Source organism: Sinocyclocheilus anshuiensis, unplaced genomic scaffold (assembly GCF_001515605.1).
Source record: "Sinocyclocheilus anshuiensis isolate Anshui unplaced genomic scaffold, SAMN03320099.WGS_v1.1 scaffold1144, whole genome shotgun sequence".
In the NCBI taxonomy this organism is placed as follows: domain Eukaryota; kingdom Metazoa; phylum Chordata; class Actinopteri; order Cypriniformes; family Cyprinidae; genus Sinocyclocheilus; species Sinocyclocheilus anshuiensis.
The window spans coordinates 994,049-1,016,610 of NW_015551101.1; the positions used below are offsets into that span (position 1 = coordinate 994,049).

Genomic DNA, 22,562 nt, shown 5'->3' on the forward strand with positions numbered 1-22,562 from the left:
TATATATAATTTTCTGTCTATATAATCTTTATTTCTATATTTATAATCTATATTGACAAATGTTGCCTTGGCCAATAGCTGAATTAAAAATTGTTTTCGGTTTTATTTCAGTTAATGTTTTTCTCAAGTAAAAAAAAAATTCAGTTTAGTTGTAGTTAACTGTAATATAAACTGTAATATAAATGAAATATAAACATCTAAATGGTGGATGTAATAACTTTATGAGAGATTTGTTCAAACATTCATTAAATAATGAAGAAATCACTTCAATACGAATATAATGAATGTATTATAGTGCATATATAACAAAATACTCCTCTCTAGAGTTTTCTAGTTAACTAACAATCTGTGGACATTGAATGTCTTTCCTGAGGAAAATAATGTTACATGACCATGTTTACAAGCAGATTTCTGATGTCTTTCCACAGTTAAAACACTAAAACCAAATTCGGTGCATAAGCTTGGAGCAATAAAGCTTTTTTCCACAATAATTGGCTGCACAAACAGTATTGAGTTGAATTGTGCTTCATGTGATCTTCAGGCCACTCCGAGTCCCAGTCCGGTAGGGTACAGTCCAATGACTCCTGGAGCTCCATCTCCAGGAGGCTACAACCCTCACACTCCCGGATCTAACATCGACCAGGCCTCCAATGACTGGGTCACCACAGACATCATGGTGCGTGTGAAAGACACATTCCTGGACGGAGGCGTCATCAATCAGACCGGTGTAATCCGGAGTGTCACCGTGAGTGTTGTACATGTGATTTTATCTGATTTTGTGGATCTAGATGTGCTGTGACTTTCAGCAAGGATCTGCAAGTAGAAGCATGTGAAGTTTAGATTTGCATATTGCAAATGTAGTGCTGAGATGCCCGGGGCTGATTTTACATTTTTGCCAGTGGATTAAGCTTGTCTCTGTTGTGATAACGATCCATTCCCTGTTAGATTTTATGATGAATCATACCCTGTTAGTTGTTTGTTGTTAAGAAATCACTGATTCATCCATGGAAAAATTCTTCTTTCACATAGGGGGGGATGTGCTCCGTTTTCCTGCAAGCCACGGAGAAGGTCGTTAGTATTTCAAGTGAACACTTGGAACCTGTTACGCCAACCAAAAACAATAAGGTACTGCTGGTCTTATGTAACCAAATGTGATTGATTTTATTGTGATTTAAGTTTCTTAGCGTAAGGATCTCACAATTTTGGCAAAGAAAACGCTTTTCTTTTTACTTTTCCAATCTACTGTATTGGTTCATTTTAAAGAAGACATTTCAAGCTTTCTGTAGATACATTTTTAGTCAATTACATTTACATTTACATTTACATTTAGTCATTTAGCAGACGCTTTTATCCAAAGCGACTTACAATTGGGGGATCAAAAATACAAACGCAAACAAAAATATAACGTAGAAATAGGCAGAAAACGAAATATTCCTTCCTAGCAGCAAGTAATAATTCCAACAGCAGATCTATAAACAAGTATTATGCAGGACACTCACGTGCAGCCGTCTGTCTCTTCTGTTGACTAATCGCTTGACCCCAATTAATGTTTAGTCAGCCCTACAATCTACTAAATATGTCATGATCCAGTATATACTGTGTATTGCTTATAAATTAACAAAAAGTATGTTAAATAGTATGCAATAATTAGCATTTTAGACATTTCTGTGCAACGTTAAACACCTTATGTTTAATTCTGCTCATGGAGTCCAGATATAATTAGGGATGCGCCGATCCGATATTCATATCGGGTATCGGCTCCGATAGTGCCATTTTTCTCGGATCGGGTATCGGTCAGAGAGCGCCGATCCAAATCCGAGAATTGTTTTAATTTTTTTTTTTTCCGATTGTGCGAATTATTCTGTGTTACTTCTGAAGCCATACGATAGCTTAATGTGAGCTACATATGAATATTTAAGTCCTTACATTAAAGTTCACACAAACTCTTTTCTCCGCTGTGGCTGTCAGACATTCGTTATCGGAGGCGAAAAAGGCGGATCGGAGCATCCCTAAATATAATACACTTTAAAGTGCCCTCCTTATTACAGTATAAATATATTTTCATGCTATAGATGTAAACCAAAGCAATCGAACCAAAGCAAACAATAATTTACTGTTATAGCTAGAATAACATGTAACTTTTTTGATAAATGATCTAATTTCATATACACATACAGAAACTCTTAGGCCTTTAAATTCTTGGGAAATACTAAATTTAGAGCTTTTAGAGAACATCAAGACCACAATCATGAAAGTCACAGCTGCAAGAACCAATGAAGCATATACTTGCCTGAAATCGCTCTTGAATCAAGTCCATGCTGCAGACATTGAAGTGATGAGAATTAACCAGGGCAATTTTTGTCTCCATTTTAAATATATAATGGATGAGCAGTGAGGAGTTTAGGAAATGAACAGGTGCAAAAGGAGAGAAAGAATATCACTTAGATATAAGCCCGCTGCTCCTCCCACTGAATCAGATGTCCCAAATCCAGCGTCAGAACCCTGTTATTATGTCATTTGTGTTATAACAACAAATTTGGAAAATGTTTCTCCAACATGAATAAATGTGAATGTGTGCTTCTCAGGTGAAGGTGATTCTGGGAGAGGACAGGGAGGCCACAGGAGTCCTGCTCAGTATTGATGGTGAAGACGGCATTGTTAGAATGGAGCTGGATGAGCAACTGAAGATTCTCAATCTCCGCTTCCTTGGGAAATTGGAACTGTGAAGAACCACGCATTTAAACATTTTGCTATTCGAATGCAGATGCTGCAATTAGTCACTTTCAGTGAGCTTTGATTTTCTTGTTCACCATCATCTACATTGTGAAGTAACTGGCCTTTTACAATATGTATATATATATTTTTTTTTACTTAGTTGAAGGTTTTAGTGGATAGTCCATTTTCTGTTTCTTCTGTGGTGTAAAAACATACTTTTTGGCAAACTGATTCCTTGTCAAATAAAATGTGAATCGTGAGTTCCCAAATCCATCCATCCTGAGTGTTTGCATGAAATATTTAATAGCTGATGGCTGTTCGTTTTAAACCTTTTCTTGCCTGCCGGTGTTTAGAACATCGACCATAAAGAAGAATTCCATTTTTATTCACTTACGAGTGATTTGAGCTCCAACAAATGAGAAAAACCACTGTGCTCTGCACCACAAAAGTTTATTCAACATCGTGTTCCATTACATTCCGAACCTTTAATGTCATTAGAAATTGGTGTATATTCTGACTGCATTAAAGGTCTTTCAAAACCCTTTAATCCCTATGATTTGCATATATACTAATGGGAAAAAATGCCCCAAGGTTAAATACTTTAGGAATTATGTAACAGTTTTATTTGAACATATGCATCAGATCTGAGAACTGGAAAAGGATAGTCAAACATGAAAGCAGTGAAAGTCTATAGCTTTCTCTTAGTTACAGGGTTCATGAGGATTTTCGTAGTTAATTGGAACATAAAAGATGGTGGTGTTCTTTGGACAGGGATGTCCTGTGCTATTAAACCACGAAAGTCTATCGAACTTTTGCTCTTGTTCTTGTTTGGGGCATCCAAGGGTTTGGTTCCTGAAGAGATGAACCTTCAGCTGGATCCACGCTTCACGACCCTAAAAATGAAGAAAGACCATTTAAGCTTTTGGGTTTAAATCTGATTATTTTATTTCTTATAATTTATTAATGTTATTAAACCTGGGTATTAATACAGATTTTCCAGTCCTAATTTATCTGAGTATATTTCCGTTATAATGCAATTTTTGCTTCCATATGAAAGAAGCTCTTGGAGAATGTTACATTTATACAATATTTAACAGCTGAATCATAACTCGACTTCTGAACTATTAATTAAAAGAACCGACTCATAAGAGTCATTTATTTAATGAAGCTGGCTTTATCTCTTCATTATTTGTTCGTGAATCAGACCACACGCGCTGTTTTTGCGTGACCCCCACGAAGACAGCTCAAAAGAGACACGTGTCTTGCCAATCACATAAAAAAAGGCTAATTCATATTCACAAAATATGACTGAATATGATTATCTAGTGCCATCTGCTGGACAGGAAGCAATGTACAAATGTGTTTTAGGCCTACACCTTGGGATGTCGGGATCGTTCAGTTGACGATCACTATAAAACTATTTCTTGATATTCTCGACTGAATGTAGTAAATATAATTTAACATTGAATTCTCTCACCTCGCTGTCCGTCACACATTGCAAATCATAGTTTTGTCCCAGCAGTGGGGTCAGAACACCACGTATGTCGTCATGCTGCAGATCACATCATGTTAAGATTGATGAAGTGTTGCTTGTATTAAATCCAAGACATTATGAAACAGCCAGTCCGATAAACTTACCTTGTATGACACATCACATGAGGTTTTGATTCCAGAGCTTTCCAAGATGCTACAAAAAATGAAATGGGGGGGAAACAGATGAGCTCATGATAAGACAATATCATGGTATATAATGTTATTATCATGCTAATAACACCCACTTATCAATGTCAAAGAGTTTCCGAAGCTTGACTGCGACCTGGAAATAGAGAAGCGGTGAACCCATGCTCTCCTCACAGCCTGCACACGTTCCATGTTTAATCCATTCATCCCTCCTGCCAAACCAAATCAAATCAATCACTACTGCTTAGCAGTGAAAATATGTATGAGCTACCATCAGACATACCAGGCATTAAGTTAAAAATTTATTTTTATTTTTTCATTTTGATCTACATACACTTTTTCATGAGTGGCCTTTGTCAGTTATGTAGCCTATACGACGTGTAAACTTTTTTTAATCATGCGAAACTCTTGATCATGCGATACCTACTGGAATTGGATTTGGCTTGCAAATTTTCTCTAGGTGACCACCTTTTCTCTAAGTGACCACCTTTACTATGGAAATTTACTGTGGAAATATTAATATCATTGTGCTTCAGGCGGCGATACATTAAATCACAAAAGTTCATAGTTTGTGTTTACCAGAAGTAGAAGAAGTGCTTTCCTTTTATTAACGATGGCCACAGCTGAGTGAGTTCAGGCTCAATTTCCTGAACATAAACATGATGTTACATTTTATATTTAACGCTTCAAATAAATAAATAAATACATACAAACAAACAGTGGTGGAAGCATTTTTACCTGAAGATGCGAATGATATATCGGCCAACAGTCACAGCAGTGCCCAGTACGTACAGGCCTAAATGTCATTCGAAATTTTCAAAATAAAGAAATGAATAATAATGCCAGAAATAATAAAATAAAGACCAATCAAAAACACAGAATGTTCCAGTGAAGTGTTAATTTTCAGATGAGCGGGAATGGGAACAACAGCCACTGAATTCCTCACCATAGACCATGGATGGTCCAGTTTTGAACAGTCTGTGGTATTTTGCAAATGGTTTTGTTGTTAATACCCTGTGGGAGGACAGGAAAAAAGAAGACTGATCATGTTAAGCAGAAGTAACATGAAAGGCAGAGACCACAACTGGTTTTAAATGAAGCACTGATATCAATATCAGTTGCTCTTCATATGATTTCAGACAGATTGCAATAGAGTCTTGTGTAAAGTTTACTAGCACTGGTGTAATATATAAAATATAAAGACATACTATACAGAAACTCCCAGGCCACTGAAGAGTGAGATGCATACAAGTCCAGTTGCATGAGCTGAAAATGAAAAAGCAGTTGTAGGCCTACTTTTTCTTTCTATTTGCTGTACCTTTCTCTTTTTCAAATTCTGTGCAGCCCTGCATTTCTGTTTAATTACATTCTTTTATTGTCTATTTAATTGTGTTCATTTGCAGTATTTAAAGGAATAGTTCACCCAAAAATGAAATAGTGTTTCTTCATCTGAAAAGATCTGGAGAAATTTAGCATTGAATCACTTCTCACATGAACAGCTGTAAACAAATATGTCAGTGGATTTTGATGTGAGAGAACAACAGGGGAAGGACTTTTTAAAGGAGGAAGCTTTATTATGGATTATAGACTGGTATTTTGTTCAGAAGCGACAGTTTAAAAAGCTAAAATGTCTTAATGATAGATTTATTTATTATAAACATGCAGCTTTTCACGTCACAAGATATTAATTGATGGAGTCGTGTTGATTACTGTGATGTTTTAATCTCTTTGGACTCTCATTCTGACGGCACCCATTCACTGCAGAGGATTCATTGGTGAGCAAGTGATAATGCAAAAACGTAAAGCTAAATTTCTCCAAATCTGTTACAATTAATAAAAAAAAATGTGAGTATAAATTCACCACATTTTCACTTTGGGGTGAACTATTCCTTTAAATATTGATAGATAAATGACTGCTGGTCTCTGCTAGTCAATAACGTATGCTGATTTATTAATTAAAGATTATTTGAATTATTGTGTCTTACTGCCTCGTGACAGCCCCAGAACAGAGTCCATTATCATACGTGAGGACCCAACCAGTGAGCAGAGCAGCGGTGCAGGCCCAGAGGATGTGCTTATCTGAAACAACACAGCACAATACAGTTAAAGCAAAATCTATGAATTCAAAACAACTGCAGTATGACTTCAGAAATTAGGTTCTATATAGCTCTTGTAAATGCATATATAACTAGAATTATATAAATAACTACCGTAGCTCATGTTGATCCTGCAGTTCTGAGCTCCAGTGACAGAGTGTCAGCATCAGTTTCCTTTCCCCTGGTCTAATGCAGAAGCGAAACATAGTGAATGTTCTATGTTTGCATGCCTGAGAAAAAGGAAGTGATACTGTCATGCATTATGATTAGAAATTGCAAGATGTTAATGATAATACAGTACCCTTTAATGCCGTAGTTTTAGCTCTATATATGTTCCATATAGTTCTGTAACCCACTTAAGGGCGAACAGGCTGAAATGGCTCCTTTCTTTTAACCAAAATAAACAAAATCATTTTATATTGTTTAGCCATTCAACATTTTTAAAATAATTACCTTGAATTAAACATGTTTTTGTTAAATATGCACACAGTGGAATGTTACATAACGTGTTATATACTGTATTACTTCACAAAGCAAAATGTCACTTAAAATTGCCTTTGAAAGATGTTAACCAATCAAATGCTAATGTTTATAGGAAACATAGATTTAATAAAAATGTAATAAAAAGAAAATATTTGATTTTTGCAAAAATTAAGTTTAAAATTAAATTAAACGCTTATTAGTCTGATGTGTTATTTATTTCAATATTGTATTTTTCGTTTTATTTTAAACTTAATTCTATTTTATTGTTGAAGGTTTGGTAGGTGAAGTTGCAAAAATCAAAATTGTTAATTCCAAACAAAATCATGACTTTGTTAATATTTTAAGAAAGGTTTATCTGTTGTAAAAAAAAAATGATGACCCGCATTCTTGAGAATGTCAGATTTCGGGACAGTTATGAATTGTGTTGATATTAAATCATCTTTAACTTTAGGTGTAAGCAGTGTAGGACCTTTTAACAGGCTCTATTCATGACAAATAGTTTAAGACATTTTAAGGTATTATGCTTCAATGAAAAACTTATTACAATATGCTTTGTAAATATGAAAAAGGACTACTGCTTTGCAGTTGAGTGAATCAGCTGGCAGCTTGGCTGTTCAGAGTGATCTTTCCCCTCCTGACTCCCTGGCTCTGGTTCAAAAGCTCTGCAATATGTGTGTGTCCTTGTAAGGGCCACGACTAGACAAGAATCAACAAGCTCAACAGAGAGCAGCGTCGGACATGAGGCATTTACTGGTAAATCCACTGCTGTTCTTCTTTATTCTTCCATAGTCTGTGATATAACAGCTGTAGATGTGTTATCAGGAAGAATCTACTCCTAAAATACTTGTGAAACAGGAAATATGCCACACAACGATACTCTATTGCACTGCAAACATTGCTTGGGAAAGCTGGTTATTAGATGGTAATCTTGTATATTTGATGCGAACAGATTTCGAATTTGGTTAAGTTTGAAACACTGATAGCTGCTGTGGGTTTTGAATGACTGGCTGCCTTAAATGACCTCTAAAGAAAACACTCATTTTCAGTCATTCAACAGTCATCTGATACTGAAACTCATATGAGCAAACGAATCAGTGTGTTTGTCCTTTTATTCTTTTATTGTCTTTTTGATTGTGCAAACAAATGTTTTAAAAAACCTAATCATAAATCATTTTTAGTACTCTACAGGGAATCAAACAGTCAGAGGTTTGCTTGTAAACTTCTTGAGATGAATGTGTGTTTATATGAAATGAACACAACTGTTTGTTAAATGGACACTGAGGAGGTCATGTCACCATTAGCCTCTCCACATTTAGCATGCCTGCATGCAGAAAAACACACACACACACACACACACACACACACACACACACGCTGGTGGACAGTGAAGTAAAAGGGGCATGACGTTCTTAGCCCAACCCAACAGTGTGTATTACGATCTGATTAGTTTGCTCCAGGTGCTGGTGAGCAGCAATTGGCTAAAACCACAACTCATTTCTGCTCCACATGAGCTGGGTTGATGACCTTCAGAACCATAAAATGTTACATTCCTTTCACATTTTCTTCTTTTTAAACTTACTTGAAATATAGCAAAGATAATAAAAATATTCGGGTGTGGAGTAACAGAGTCTTCTACTTGGGGTCTGGGAGTCCCAAAAATATAAAGCGCTTAACCCTGACTTAGGTTAATATTTCATTAGTTTTCCTAATCTAATGAGAAATATAAACAAAACTGACTTTAATGTAAAAAGTTAATGATAAAAGCCATGGAATCTGTGTGTGACAGGTAGGCCTATATTACCATGTTTTAGAAGCTACAAACATGTTGCTAGCATGTTTTAACACATCACTAGCATTTTTTGCTGCTACCATGTTTTAACGTCTTAACATGATTCTAGCATGTTTTAGCATTTTGTTAGCATGCTGCTACCATGTTGTAGGCTACCATTTTAGGTGCTGCTAACATATTTTAGCATGGAACTGGCATGTTTTAGCATATTTGCAATTGTTTGTTTATAGAATGAATGTTTAATTGACATGACTGAACATCACTGAATGAAACTTTGGTTATTTCAGAGTGTTCCCCGGCTAGCCTCACAGGCTTTCAGCACAACAGTCCGGCAAATGAAAAACAAGGTGCCTGACAGACAGAAGGTTTTCCTGGTAAGAAGAATTTCAGACTGGCATGATGTCAAAATTAATACACTCTCAAAACATAAAATGTATTAATCTGTTTAGATGACATGTGCACTGTGCTCTGATTTACATTTGCACATTTCAGAGGTCAAATATCATTTATCATTTACTCACTCGATAATCTTTATTTAAAACTTTTACAAAAACTTTTTTTTTTTTAACAGTGTGTTTGACCTTCTTTCCTCTGCGGAACATAAAAGAAGATATTTTAAATAATGTTGGTAACCAAACAGTTTCAGTTCTCATTTACTTCCATTGTATGTACAAAAAAGACAATAGAAATCGAAACTGGTTACTTCAAAATATCTTCTAAAAGATATAAATATCTTCTATATGGTAATGTAAAATAAATAAATAAGAATATATTACATATTGTTAATCACTGTATAATAAATAATATACAAGACCTTTATAGCTTTATAACTAATAAATACAAACCCGATTCCAAAAAAGTTGGGACACTGTACAAATTGTGAGTAAAAAAGGAATGGAATAATTTAATTTATTATATATAACTAATTAAATCAATAAAGAACTATATTAATTATTAATAATGTTATTCTTTGTGTATCTAATATGAAGAAACATATTTATATCTGCAAAGATTACTTTCGCACAACAAAAAGGACTTTTAAGTTAATACAACTATACAAATTTTATGTTGCATTGTGGCCATACATTGCAAGAATAACATTTTTATTTATCCACACTTACAGGAGGATAACGGTCTGCCAGTCCACATTAAAGGAGGCTCTACTGATGTCCTTCTGTACCGTTTGACCATGACCATCACAATAACAGGTACAAAACCCTTCTGGTCAATCAAGAAAACTTGGATTTACTTTTTTTTTAAATTTAGGTTCATAAAAATATACATACCAGTATTAAAAGAAGTCTTCTCTCTCTTTGTGGTTCTCTTTAGGCACTGGCTTTTCCTTTTACTGGTTGCTGTTGGCCTGTATGCCCAAGAGTAAAGCATAATAACTTCAAAACTGCATAATGCTGTACAAATCTATTTCATTTCAAATACCTTAAACAATAAAACACATATATGAAACATGAATACATTAAATCCTACAACTACAACTTTCATACAGAAGTGTTTGGTCACGACACACTACTGTTCAAAAGTTTTTGAAAAAAGTATTTATGTACTTGTAAGAAGCACTTATGCTCACCAACATTTTAAATGTCTTGATCAATTTAATGCATCCTGGCTCAATAAAAGTATTAACATCTTCCAAAATCTTACTGACTTCAAACTTTTGAATGGTAGTGTATCACTGGCATTAATCAACAATACGCGTTTGGCGCCACCTAGTGCCAACAGAATAACAATTTATAGGTTGCTCAGATGTATTCAAACATTATTTGTGATCTAGCTGCTTAATACATAACTGAATTCCAGTTACAAAAACTGCTTTTCGAATTGGGCTTGTGCCAACAATTTTTTTAAACTTTGGTCCAAAAAGATACCAAACAATACTTTGAATATTGTGCAAAATTATTTAATATCATTCTTAAAAGTCAGTTTCAGAAAGATGAAAAAAGCCCTTTTTAGTGGTTTTGGTACAGCATGCATAAGTGCAGTAAAGTGAGGTAGCCTTTCTTCTCACTTGTAGGTAAAATTGCATGAAGCATAGCTGCATTGAAAGAATAACACATTTTCCGAGATGTAAATGACAGGAAAAAAAATCCAGTTTTTATCAGGATTCAGGATAAATTTACATACATTAAAAAATGTATGGAAAGCATCATGCAACCGAGATGCTAAAAAACTCTACTGAGATGAAAGTGTACACATCTATCTAACAAACCTTCAAAATTTTATCTTGAGATTGTCACACTTCAGAGAGGGAAAAAAAACACTTTTTTTCTCCACATATGGTGACATATGACAATTCAACACTGTTCATTCTGAACATTATTACAAACTCTTTCCTGCTAGTTATACTTATATACAAAATTAACCAATCAATTCAGTAAAATTAATTCATTATCAAGACACAGAATGCAAAAATCTACAAGGGTCGGTAAGGTTTTAAAATGTTTTTGTAAGAAGTCTCTCCTGCTCACCAAGGATGCATTTCTTTAATCAAAAATAAAACAGTAATAATGTGAAATATTATAATATTTAATACATTTTAAAATCCTGTGATAGCCTAATTTTCAGCAGCCATTTTCAGTGTCCCATGATCCTCCATAATTCATTCTAAAATGCAGATTTGCTGCTCAAGAAACATTTCTTATTATTATTATCAGCAATAATAATCATTAATTAATATTATTTTGTGGAAATGGACATTTTTCATTATTCTTTGTTGAAAAGAAGGTTCAATTCATTTGAAACACAAATCTTTTTGTAACATTATAAATGTCTTTGCTGTCACTTTTGATTATTTGAATGCATCTTTGCTAAATAAAAATCTTACTGACCCAACACTACTTCGGTAAACTTTATATTATTTGTCAATGTGCAGTTTTCATGCAGACATTACCAGTGCATTAAATTCCTGTTAGACAGACAAACACTGATCCCATCATACTGTCCTGGGCATTGCAGACATCCCTTCCATTTTCTGAGGCTTGGAGATAGAGGCGTATAAGGTTGGTGTACAAGCTTTCCCATGATGCTCTAGTCTAGCGTAAGAAGCGAATGCTCATCTTGTGGTCAATGTTGACCTTCTCCAGAGACTAATACAAAACAGGTTGAAACACGTCAGCAGTCATATTCCATCGACATTATAACATGTGCTTTTATCAAACAGCGTGAATGCAGAATTTGAGGTTATACCTTACGAAACTCTTCAAAAGATATTGCGTCATCACGGTCTAGATCTGCTTCCTGTATAGTGCGGTCTGCTATGCTCTCCAGCTGCTCTTCTGTCACCTGCATCCCCAGCATGGCCCGGAGAACCTGTCAATGATCAACCTGCTGTCAGTCTTATTCAGTTTGTGAGAAAACAGCTAAAAACATGAATGAAGAAGCAAGTGACCTTTAAAAGCTCATCTCTGGAAATCTTGCCATCCTTGTCTTGGTCATACAACTGAAATGCAACTACAGGAATGAAGAACCAGGCCAGATTTAAAGGAACAAGATTACTTCAACTCAAATCAATACTGCAATACTGCATTATTTGGTCAATAGCAGTGTAATAAGCAGGATATTGTTCAGTCAGTTGGTCATTATTGTGAAATAAACCCTTTCAGGGTGTCCTTTATTCTGTGATAATGGCTGTCTGACTGTACAATGACACTAAAGTAACATCGCCCATTCCATTACTGAGAGGATGTGGTTTATCTGCTGGGTAAAAGCAAAAGCAAACATACATTTGAGTTTGTTGCTCCTGCTATTGATGAGTTCAGGAGAATTGGGCTCTTTAGGTCGGTCCTTGTCAACGGGCCGGAAATGAGCCAGGATCTTCACAAAAGTGTGGAAGTCCACCATTTCCTTCCTGAGATTAACATCATTATTTATGACTTCAAGACACAATGGTTGTTTGTTTATGATTTTGGTTACTGAGAAAGACCTTTTTGAGAAATGTAGTCATGCATGCTGTATATTTCAGAACTAATTTCCTGATCATTGTGCAGCTTATTATTGTCAAAAACCACTAACTTAGACTGGAAAGAGTGTTTGACCTAAATGCGAATCGGCTAACCACCATTTTTTGTTTTTATGAGTCATTTAGGCGTAGGGTTATCTAAAAAAATATATACCACAATAACAAGTTGGCATGGAAAAACATTAAAGGAATACTCCACCCCAAAATGAAAATTTTGTCATTAATCACTTACCCCCACGTCATTTTGGAGAATAACCACTGAACACAAGCAGCGTACGCTCTTCTGTGTCAGCCGCGCTGCACTGTTTTCGTTCAAATCAAAGTGTAAATACACGTAGAAAACCTCCTATCCTTGTGTCGCGGCTGACACAGAATAGCGTACGCTGCTTGCGTCCAGCAGATATTCTCCAAAATGGTGCTACGGTGATGCGGAGAGACACAGAGATGAATTGTTGAATAAAGTCGTTATTTCTGTTTTCTTCGCGTACAAAAAGTATTCTCGTCGCTTCATAACGTTACGGTTGAACCACTGATGGCAGATGGACTATTCTGACGATGTCTTTAATACTTTTCTGGACCTTGACAGTGTAATTTACTTGGCAGTCAATGGGTCTGTCACAAGCCTCCAGGTTTTCATCCAAAATATCTTAAATTGTGTTCCGAAGATGAACGGAGCTTTTACGGGTTTGGAACGACATGGGGGTAAGTGATTAATGACAAAATTTTCATTTTGGGATGGAGTATCCCTTTAATCAGACAGTTCAGGACTTGCTACAGTGTTTTATGTTAGAATCCAATATTCAAGACTTCAGTGTGAACAGTAATTATTTTCACTCTCCTAAAGTTTGTAGCTCATGCCAAGCAAGATTCATTACCCTGGGGAGAAGAAGGCACCTATTATTCTGTCTCCTATGGGGTTCATTGCCAACTCCTTTATGGCTCCAAAATCCTGGGGACTATGTGAGAATGAGACAAGACGTATGGCTTAATATTTATGTAATTGCAAAAGACATCTATCTCATCAGAGAAGATAAGACATCAGTCTCACCAGAGATGACCTCGTCCTTCTTTATCCAGAGCTTTGAAGCGATCATGGAGGCGAATAATGTGGGCAGGCGAGACTGGAAAAGAGAAATCACATTAATTATGAAAATGTTTCACTGAAGCCCTGTAGAATCATGACTCGACAAACGAGTTCAAGTGGACCGTAAACAAACTGAATTGACCATTTAAACAATTCTCCCCTGCAGCCAGCTTCACTGAAATTCATTAGTGCATTTTTATTTTTTAATTATTCTACATATACATATAGGCTACCTTTTTGTGCAATGTATTTGAGTAACATTAGTTTGTAACTGGAAAGTAAATTCTCATAAACTGAACAACACCTGTCACTGTCAATCGAGGACAGTTTTCGCTCATGTAAGCCGAATTTGTACCCGATATTTTTATCTTAGTGATCATAAGCCTGAGAGTTAAATAAAAACGGCAACAAATGTGCAGGAAAATTATATTTTATATAGTTGTTTACTCGTTCAACCGCGACAACAACAACAATAAGCCAGTAACAAAACACAATTGTCAAATGTCACTCACAGCCCGTCTCTTGCATCAACACCTCGACGTTAGGGATTTTTAATAGGGTGGAGTTCGTCGAACCCATTTTATATAGTTATGTGTCGACAGCTTTCAAACATTTAGCCCATATGCAGAGAGAACCTGGGAGCAAAAAAGAATGAAAACCAAGAAGTCATGAAATTTAAAACAAAAACAAAAAAACCGTTGAAAATGTTAGAGGAATGTTCGCATATACGCTGTTGCTTTTTCTTGTGCTTGAATAATACACGCTCTGTTTACACAGATTACAACGCCCACTACACTAATGAAATCTGATTCGTTTGAGTCGAATCTTTTTAACGACTCCACAAAATCCGTCTGAGCGGTTGAATGATTCATTTATGAATTAGACCGAATCACTTCGAACGTCCTACTTGTAATGAGCCAAGAACCGTAATGGAATAATTTCCAAAATGTTAAAAATAAAACGTACTAGAAATATTTGTATCACGTGATTGCATGAATACGTTTTATCAGACAAGACCATTTTCTACAGTGTTGTAGACAAGAAAATTAATTTTAGATTAATCTATGTTTCGGAACTAAATCATTGTTGCGACTGAATTTGGGCATATGAACAATAAACATTCTTGAAAATAAAACAAAAAAATGTAATAAACAGCAATATGTGTCTACATAAATGAGTGTTTAATATCCGCTTGCGCTATTTCGGATACAACGTGGTTACGTAGTCACGTACAGCATAAAATGAATCATCGAACCGGTTCTGCGAAATTGTTCAAAAGAACCGATCAGCTGAAATGAGTCGGACTTCCCATCACACACAATGGCACTGGTATGGTATGTATTTGTTCATAATAATTGCATTTAATCTATAACTAATAGCATGTTTGTTTTGTTTTTATGCCAAGTGATCCGTAGCTATATTTTGCAATACACCATGTATATTTTTGATGGCAGCATAGCACGATCACGCATATCACTTTATTTATTTATTTATTTATATAAAGAACATACACCAAAAGTTTCAGTTTGTCTCCTCCGCACATTAATAAACAATTTTTGTTGAGAGAGTGCAATTTTATAGCGTTTATAACAGGCTCAGCGCCTTTGAATACACTGGATGGCGCCAGAGTCTTTCATGCACATTTCATCTTTTCATCTACTCTGGTACACTGTCTGTACAGTTGCCTGTTTATGTAAGATATTAAAATATTACTGTAAGATGTTCCTCAAAACCATTTATTTCGTTCAGTCTTAGCTGCATCTTTAAAATAAGATTTCCCCTGATGCTATTGATCTTATGTGATTGAAGCAACACTGGAAAGTGTGACTGCTGGTTTCAGAGCTTGGTGTCTGTTGCTGAGTAGTTACTTTAAAGGCAAATTGCTGGGTGAAATAAAAAAAAATCATCTGATCTTTTTGAAATACTGAATTAAAAATCACTTGCTGGTAGATAAAAGTGTCTTAGATATTTAACACATTTTGTGCCAGTTATTGTAACACAAGCGTATAGAAATACATTAATTTCCAGGTAGGTCAGGATGTGTCACGTGTTTAAAAGATAAAAATGTAAAGATCATGTTGATCTTGATTACACAGGTTTTGCAGCTTTTCTCATGTCTTATGAACTAGAAATATATCTGGAACCTGATCTAAAAGAAAGAAAGAAAGAAACGCACAAAATGATGTCCTCAAACACAAATACTTACATATTAAACACCAGGAGAAGCTTTGCCCTGAGGAAAGTTACAATAATAGTTCTGAAGCACTCTATTTACTAATACTTTATAGCAATATCAGAATGAGAGAGACATATTTATATCTCTTGGCATGCTTTTCATTGCATGCTTACAAGGGTTTTTTTATTGCTCTAATAATGAGTTTTGACATGGTTTAAAAAAAATAAGGCTAGTTGTGAGGTCTTAAAAGAACAAATTTAAAGTTGCTATGGCTCTGAAATGTTCACAATGAATTTTTATTTGTAACTGCTGCAATGTAACTTTATTCATTTAAAAGCCATTCGTTTTATTACATTTGCACACTCCTTATATGTTTTATTAAAAGGTCTTTATTGCCTTGCGTCGGGTAAAATGCAGTTTTAGAATTGTGAAGTTGGCAGTTGTGAAGTTCTCTGTGAACTGAACATACCATTGATTCCCTGCAGGTGGGCTTAATTAAGAATATGTTCCCGTTGGAAGCCATTATTATAATGTGATTAGAGACCTAATTTAATCCCCTTTATATACACATACTGTAACTGTCAGCTGGAATTTATTCTAATTTAACAGAGTTATTAAACTAAACCCATAAACTTGAAATAAAAAAAATAAAAAAACTGAAATATAATACAACATTTAAAAAAAAACTTATTTTATCACAGTTAGCTGCCAAGGAAAAAAAAATAAAATTTTTCATTTAGCTTAACTTGATGTACAAAAATAACTGTAATTTACATAACAATTTCTGTACATTACATATACATGTAAATTACATATAAATGCATAATGCATATAACACATATTACATATAAATTATATAAATTAAATCTAAAACTATAGCTAAAATGATAATAAAAACTATATAGACATTTTAAAATGAATAAAAATGACAAAAACACACACAAAACTATATAATAAATATGTAATATTTTATATAATAAAAACTATATTAGTATCTCAATGATACAAAAATAACAGACACCAAGGAATGACATTTCATGTTGCGTTACAACTGCATCAAGTGCAGATGGCTGAAGTAAAAATACTGGGGAATCTTATGCTAAAAATTCATTGCAAGTTCACATGTCGAGATGCCAATAAAATGTCAACTGACCGGTTTGTGCTTGGGATATTACGCTTCATGGAGATGTGGGGACTTTCATGATGTTTTTGCATATTTGCACGATGAGGACACATGCATATACTCCATTTGCACATCATATTTTCAGTATATTTGCAAGTTAACATAGTTAACATAGTTACAAGGACCATTTTCAATCCTTGTAAACCATTATGGCTAATGGTTTATTGAAAGTCCTGTGCTTAAATCATATAAATTAAACGTGTAAAATCAAAGGTGGGTCGATTGCCAAGTGGTTTGTAAACACACAGGCTGGACAGGGAAACATCTATGATGTCACACACCTTTTGATGCAGGTAAAGCACCTTGAGACTCACTGGCACTATAAATGGTTGCACATTCCTGCAAAGAAAAAGCCTGTGGGGAAATTAAAAGAAAACAGTTTCAAAAAGAAAGACACAAACCATGGCATAATACCGTCTCACTGCTGCCTCCTTCAGGGTTCAGCACTTTGCACATCCCAAATTGTCTGAATGCAGTCAGTGTGCTTTAATTCTTCATACCATTGAGATAATTTCTCAATGATCCATTGGCATTTTATGCCACATTTAAAATAAGTTTCCTCAGGATATAAAAATAGACAAAGAAAAGCACGTTTATAATAAATCCACACCTTAATCATAGACAACTGATTCAGGTACTGAAAGAATTATGCGTTTAAAAGATGTATTAGATTGTTCTGTTATTGTACAGTACATGCATGTAAATCTATATTCCTGTCACCTTGACAATGGATAGTCAAAAGTTGTTGCATAAACAATTTTAACTCAGAAATTGCTATGAATGATTTCAAAGAAACAGCAAGTAACACATTGAATTGTGTGACTTTTTGAAGTAGAAAGAAATAGTGAAATAGAATTTTTTAAAATAATATTTTCTTGTGAAACGTACTTCAATAATCTTTATTTACAAATAATTTTTACATTGTATCTGTTATTGTCTTTATCACCTTAAGGATTATGTTGCGCACGTTGTAAAACGTGTTGTTTATTCTCAAACCATTTGGCAGTAGAAGAGTCCACCTTTGGAAATTCCCACATTAAGACCTCCTCTGACCACTCTGACTCAGTGTATATTTTTAATGTCTTTTGTCATCTTTATATTTGCAAACTCACTCCACATTTACTCATCACAAACCTATTCATATTGGCATAAATTAAAAAGCAATCTGTATATTCCTTTGAAATCCATGTATTCTATATCAACTCTTGTGCCATATACTATATACACCAAACTTTCATTCTTACAACATGTATATAATATTTGAAAATGCTGGCAACACCCACACAGTGCTTCCGGAAGGTCTGTATTACTCAGCGACTGTTTGTTCCAGATATTTATTTGAAAGAAAAGCAATGCTCTCAAACTCACATCCTTTGTTAACATTAATCCTGACGCACCACATCACTAACTGTTTTGAATTTGAAATAGTTGACAAACGATTGCTTTTTGATTTGTCATGCAAAGAGTCATTAAAATAACGGGAAAGTCCCATGAATATGTCTCATGAATATGGGAAAAAATGGGCAGATACAAATTATTGATTAAATCCCAGGTCATGAAATATTAGATGCTTTCTACACTGTTAAAAAAAGATTTTTATGAAGTTGTAAATAAAAGTATTTTACAAGAAAATACTATTTTTATTTTTCTACCTCAAAATTTCATGTTTAATTCTTAATTTGCCATTTCTTGTAACTGTTTGAAATTAACTAGCCTTTTCTTCCATTGTATATCCTCATACACTCTAACAAATGCTGGGTTATTTCAACCCAACTTTGGGTCAAATTTGGACTAACCCAATTTTTGGGTTAAAAATTTAATGTAAAAATTTAACCCAACAGTTGGGTTAGTCCATATTTGACCCAAAGTTGGGGTGAAACAACCCAGCATTTTTTTAGAGTGTATTATTGTATCATATTACATTATGTTACAAATTTTAAAAAAAGAATTGTAATACATATACATATATCCCGAATGTAGGCATGAAAATGAAAATGTTCTAATTATTTTTTAGTTATACTTGTATTTATTTGTTTCTATTTTCCTGTTTTAAATTTGTTTATAATACTAAATAATAATAATTATTTTTAAACCTATATATGTATGCAGCAATTATGGTCAAATGTGTTTTGCACAAATATAGGATAAAGGAATATTGTTTATACAGATTCCTGTGGAGTTTAACTACTAATGTGATATTTGGCTGGTTTAACGGTTGGTAGAAAAATAGTTATTGTGTATGATTAAAAATACTTGCATATACTTACTGTAGTTAGGAAAACAAGGTATTATTTAACACAAACGTTTTTTTCAATAAGATGCCTCAATCCTTAAACTGTCAAACATTCAAAGGCATTACATTATTTACCTTTTAGCCAGACATGCGAGTCATTTAAACATAGTAAATAATTCAATTCAATTCAATTCATGTTTATTTGTATAGCGCTTTTCACGATACAAATCGTTGCAAAGCAACTTTACAGCAAATTAAGTTTCTACAATATTTAGTGGTAGCTTATCAGTGGTGACTGTCAGTTAATGTACATATGGCAGAAATGTACGGAAAAATCAATTAAAGACGTAATCAAACAGACGATGAACACTATTAACAGCAATTATTATATGATGCAATCAAACTTATAGCAAAATGTGGTAGTTCTGTATGTTGTTTCAGGGTTGGCATCATCTGAGGTCCTATGAGGGGTTGGCATCATCTCTTCTCAGGTGTTCTGGATCCAGACTGAAGCTTGTGTAAATCCTAGTTACCACGGGATGTCAATCCCAAAAACAGAGTCAAAAATCTGTCAAAAACAGAGAAACAAATAGAGATAGAGACATAATTAGCGTAGCTGCTGTTCCAACCAAGCAAAATTGATTTGTTTAACCCAAATTAAAGAATAATAATGCACATTTGATCAGATATAACTGCAGTAAAAGATTATGAGATGCATTATTTGAATGCTTGGCCAAATCTTCATAGAGATCATTTTTTTGCAGGAACGAGCACAAGTGAGCAGACACAACTTTTTCTAAAATGTTAGACATTCTAGAGGTTTCTTAATAAGATTTTAAGATTTCTTAATAACCGCCAGCTTGAATGGTTTTGGGACGTGACCTAAAGACAACGACGAGTTAATAATATTGAGAAGCGGTTCTTCTGCTACAGGTAACAACTCTTTCAGTAATTTAGTGGGTACAGGATCTAACAGGCATGTTGTTGGTTTAGATGCAGTGATAAGTTTATTTAGCTCGTCCTGTCCTATAGTTGTAAAGCACTGCAGTTTATCTTTTGGTGCGATGAATGAAGCTGAAGTATTATACGCTGTAGAATCTACATTTGTTATTGTATTTCTGATGTTATCTATTTTATCAGTGAAGAAATTCATAAAGTCATTACTATTAAACTGTGAGGGAATATTTAGATCGGGTGGCGTCTGGTTATTTGTTAATCTAGCCACTGTGCTAAATAAAAACCTTGGATTGTTTTGGTTATTTTCTATGAGTTTGTGGATATGCTCGGCCCTGGCAGCTTTTAGAGCCTGTCTATAGCTGGACATACTCACTCAGTGTATGACTCATTAGGATTTGTTTCATGCAAGCAGATCCTTATTAACTCAGATATTCAATGAAACTATTACAATGGCCTTGATGAACTCAGACCTGCTGCTGCAGCCAACAACACATGAAATTAAACCTTCCATCTAACTTCACAAATAATCAGCCATTGTTTGGAATGAAGGGAAAGCCTTCAACAGTTTACCTGGTGAAAACTCTTCTGTTCTTTCCATTCAGTTTGATCCCTGTAACCCACACCTCTTTCTGTTTTTACCACAGAGCATGGAAATGAAACTTGTTTGGATGATTGACAGATGCTAAACAGCTTTTTGAGTTTACACCACAAAGGTCATTATCGTTATACATGGTAGATGATAAATACACAATATAAATACAGAGAAAGGAGAGTAAGAAAACACTTGCCTATCTCTAACTCTCAAGATTCCAATTTTAGTGAATTATCAACCCAAAAGGAATGTGCTTTAAATAAAGCAGGTAAAATTGTGAAAGTGAAAATGTGTTAAAGGGAAGAGTGTGTTTCCTGTCTATTAGGCTAATTTTGCTCTGGGTTTTATGGTGGGTACACTTTGACCCTTGCTTGTTGGAATGCAGAAGTGATGGTCAAAGGTCTTTTCCGCAAATGTTTTTGTTTTCTTGGGATATTCCAAGCAACACAATAAAAACTCTAAATTTGTTGGTACTTTTAGCATTAGATCCAATCCATTCTATGCTGCTCTTAAAGGGAATTTCAGGTGTAGAAGGTGAACCTGTTGAGTCACAATGACAAACAAATAACTTTGGTCTACCTGGGATTTTACCAGTGTTCTGAGAGTAAATGGCACTTTATGCCTATGAAGATATAAAAGATACACAAAAGCTTTTTACACTGCACTTAACCATGGATTATCATAAACCATTTTTTAATTCCTGGTAAAGGTTTCACAAATGGGCTGTGCTTTGAGAATAGAAACATACACTCAGTTGCATACATCATATTTACATGCTTTCTACAGTCAAGGAAACAGCTTAAGCTTTTGAAGAGAAAATGTCAAATGGTGACTGAAAACACGTAAATTGGAGTGAAGAAAAGACTATTTTATTCTTACCTGTACAGTTTAACGAGAAATTCAGGAAAAACCTGATAGTGGCAAATATATAAGAGATAATAACACGATGCAACTCTAGAGCCGTTATGTATACAAATCGCGTGCTACGTTCGTCCAATCAATGACACTGCCACCGCTAATATGCAAATAAGAACATTAACCTGGGGTTTAGAAATTTCAGCTTATGAATACCAAGAATTAATACATTAACATTTGCTGACCAAATAAAAAAAAATTGAAAAAAACAAAACAAAAAAAAAGAGATGGGATGTGCCATAGTCTGCCATTTGCTGAACCTCAGGCCTTTCCTGGTCTTGAACCTCTCTTCCCATTATCCTGTCCATTAAAGGTGAAAAAAGCCCAGAAGTATAATACAATGGTCACTTGGATTTTGCCAGGTAAGACATGTACCTGGATCAACATCTTTTGTTGATTCTGGATCAACATTCCCTATCCCTAACCCTACCCATAATTTATCCCTAAAATCAGAGGGAAATGATGGTTGAATAACAAGGGTGCAGATAGAAGCACCTAACTCTGGTTGTAAGGCTAAAACGGACATTTCCTGTAAACGTATCCCTCAGTTCTGATTGGTTGATTTGAATGTTGTTCCAGGATCAAGATGGATGCAGGAACATGTTGCACTTGATGAAATCACGTTCACCAATACTAGAGGTAAATCTAGAGGTAAGAGGTAAATGATGCAATGCTATTAGTGAATT

At 34.6% G+C, this 22,562-nt stretch overlaps 4 protein-coding genes across 7 annotated transcripts in view; 2 read left to right on the forward strand and 2 right to left on the reverse strand.

Annotated features, from left to right (window-relative positions):
• Positions 1 to 2,878, forward strand: part of LOC107662786 (transcription elongation factor SPT5-like) — a 15,135-nt gene extending 12,257 nt beyond the window's left edge. For 2 of the 3 annotated variants that reach the window (XM_016452886.1, XM_016452887.1), the window contains exons 29-31: positions 542 to 745; positions 1,030 to 1,125; positions 2,586 to 2,878. In XM_016452886.1, the coding sequence (XP_016308372.1) occupies positions 542 to 745; positions 1,030 to 1,125; positions 2,586 to 2,726 (441 nt within the window). In that variant the 3' untranslated portion in view covers positions 2,727 to 2,878. The remainder of the gene's footprint in view (positions 1 to 541; positions 746 to 1,029; positions 1,126 to 2,585) is intronic. The other variant, XM_016452889.1, reaches the window with a different exon arrangement.
• A 268-nt stretch (positions 2,879 to 3,146) lies between these two features.
• Positions 3,147 to 10,121, reverse strand: rnaset2l (ribonuclease T2, like). Of its 2 annotated transcripts, none has more exons than XM_016452891.1 (11): positions 10,050 to 10,121; positions 6,606 to 6,677; positions 6,381 to 6,474; positions 5,604 to 5,661; positions 5,342 to 5,409; positions 5,134 to 5,191; positions 4,975 to 5,042; positions 4,494 to 4,607; positions 4,354 to 4,402; positions 4,193 to 4,267; positions 3,147 to 3,608 (listed from the first exon to the last, which is right to left on the reverse strand). In XM_016452891.1, the coding sequence occupies exons 2-11, from the start codon at positions 6,613 to 6,615 to the stop codon at positions 3,417 to 3,419; spliced, it is 786 nt and encodes a 261-aa protein (XP_016308377.1). In that variant the 5' UTR covers positions 6,616 to 6,677; positions 10,050 to 10,121; the 3' UTR covers positions 3,147 to 3,416. The 2 variants fall into 2 exon arrangements, with proteins under 2 accessions (XP_016308377.1, XP_016308376.1); XM_016452890.1 differs by having other exon boundaries at positions 6,606 to 6,721.
• Positions 7,630 to 10,237, forward strand: LOC107662788 (cytochrome c oxidase subunit 7A2, mitochondrial-like). The gene is made up of 4 exons (XM_016452892.1): positions 7,630 to 7,727; positions 9,051 to 9,137; positions 9,887 to 9,971; positions 10,093 to 10,237. Exons 1-4 carry the CDS (start codon positions 7,713 to 7,715, stop codon positions 10,149 to 10,151), a joined length of 246 nt encoding a protein of 81 aa, XP_016308378.1. The 5' UTR covers positions 7,630 to 7,712; the 3' UTR covers positions 10,152 to 10,237.
• A 1,215-nt stretch (positions 10,238 to 11,452) lies between these two features.
• LOC107662757 (calcineurin B homologous protein 1-like) lies at positions 11,453 to 14,603 on the reverse strand. Its single transcript, XM_016452836.1, has 7 exons — positions 14,333 to 14,603; positions 13,785 to 13,857; positions 13,612 to 13,692; positions 12,501 to 12,625; positions 12,167 to 12,228; positions 11,965 to 12,087; positions 11,453 to 11,864 (listed from the first exon to the last, which is right to left on the reverse strand). Exons 1-7 carry the CDS (start codon positions 14,397 to 14,399, stop codon positions 11,811 to 11,813), a joined length of 585 nt encoding a protein of 194 aa, XP_016308322.1. The 5' UTR covers positions 14,400 to 14,603; the 3' UTR covers positions 11,453 to 11,810.
• Between the last annotated feature and the right edge of the window lie 7,959 nt (positions 14,604 to 22,562).

What these genes read in the sequence shown, in the direction of transcription:
- rnaset2l (XM_016452891.1), bottom strand. An exon ending in GGCCTGGGAGTTTCTGTATA is followed by an intron (nt 5,410 to 5,603) that starts GTATGTCTTTAT and finishes GTCCTCCCACAG; the next exon opens with GGTATTAACAACAAAACCAT. An exon ending in AAGCACTTCTTCTACTTCTG is followed by an intron (nt 4,608 to 4,974) that starts GTAAACACAAAC and finishes TTGGTTTGGCAG; the next exon opens with GAGGGATGAATGGATTAAAC.
- LOC107662788 (XM_016452892.1), top strand. An exon ending in ACAGACAGAAGGTTTTCCTG is followed by an intron (nt 9,138 to 9,886) that starts GTAAGAAGAATT and finishes CCACACTTACAG; the next exon opens with GAGGATAACGGTCTGCCAGT. An exon ending in CATGACCATCACAATAACAG is followed by an intron (nt 9,972 to 10,092) that starts GTACAAAACCCT and finishes GGTTCTCTTTAG; the next exon opens with GCACTGGCTTTTCCTTTTAC.
- LOC107662757 (XM_016452836.1), bottom strand. Translation starts at nt 14,399, where the DNA reads ATGGGTTCGACGAACTCCACCCTATTAAAAATCCCTAACGTCGAGGTG. An exon ending in GTTGATGCAAGAGACGGGCT is followed by an intron (nt 13,858 to 14,332) that starts GTGAGTGACATT and finishes TCTCTTTTCCAG; the next exon opens with TCTCGCCTGCCCACATTATT. An exon ending in GAAGGACGAGGTCATCTCTG is followed by an intron (nt 13,693 to 13,784) that starts GTGAGACTGATG and finishes ATTCTCACATAG; the next exon opens with TCCCCAGGATTTTGGAGCCA.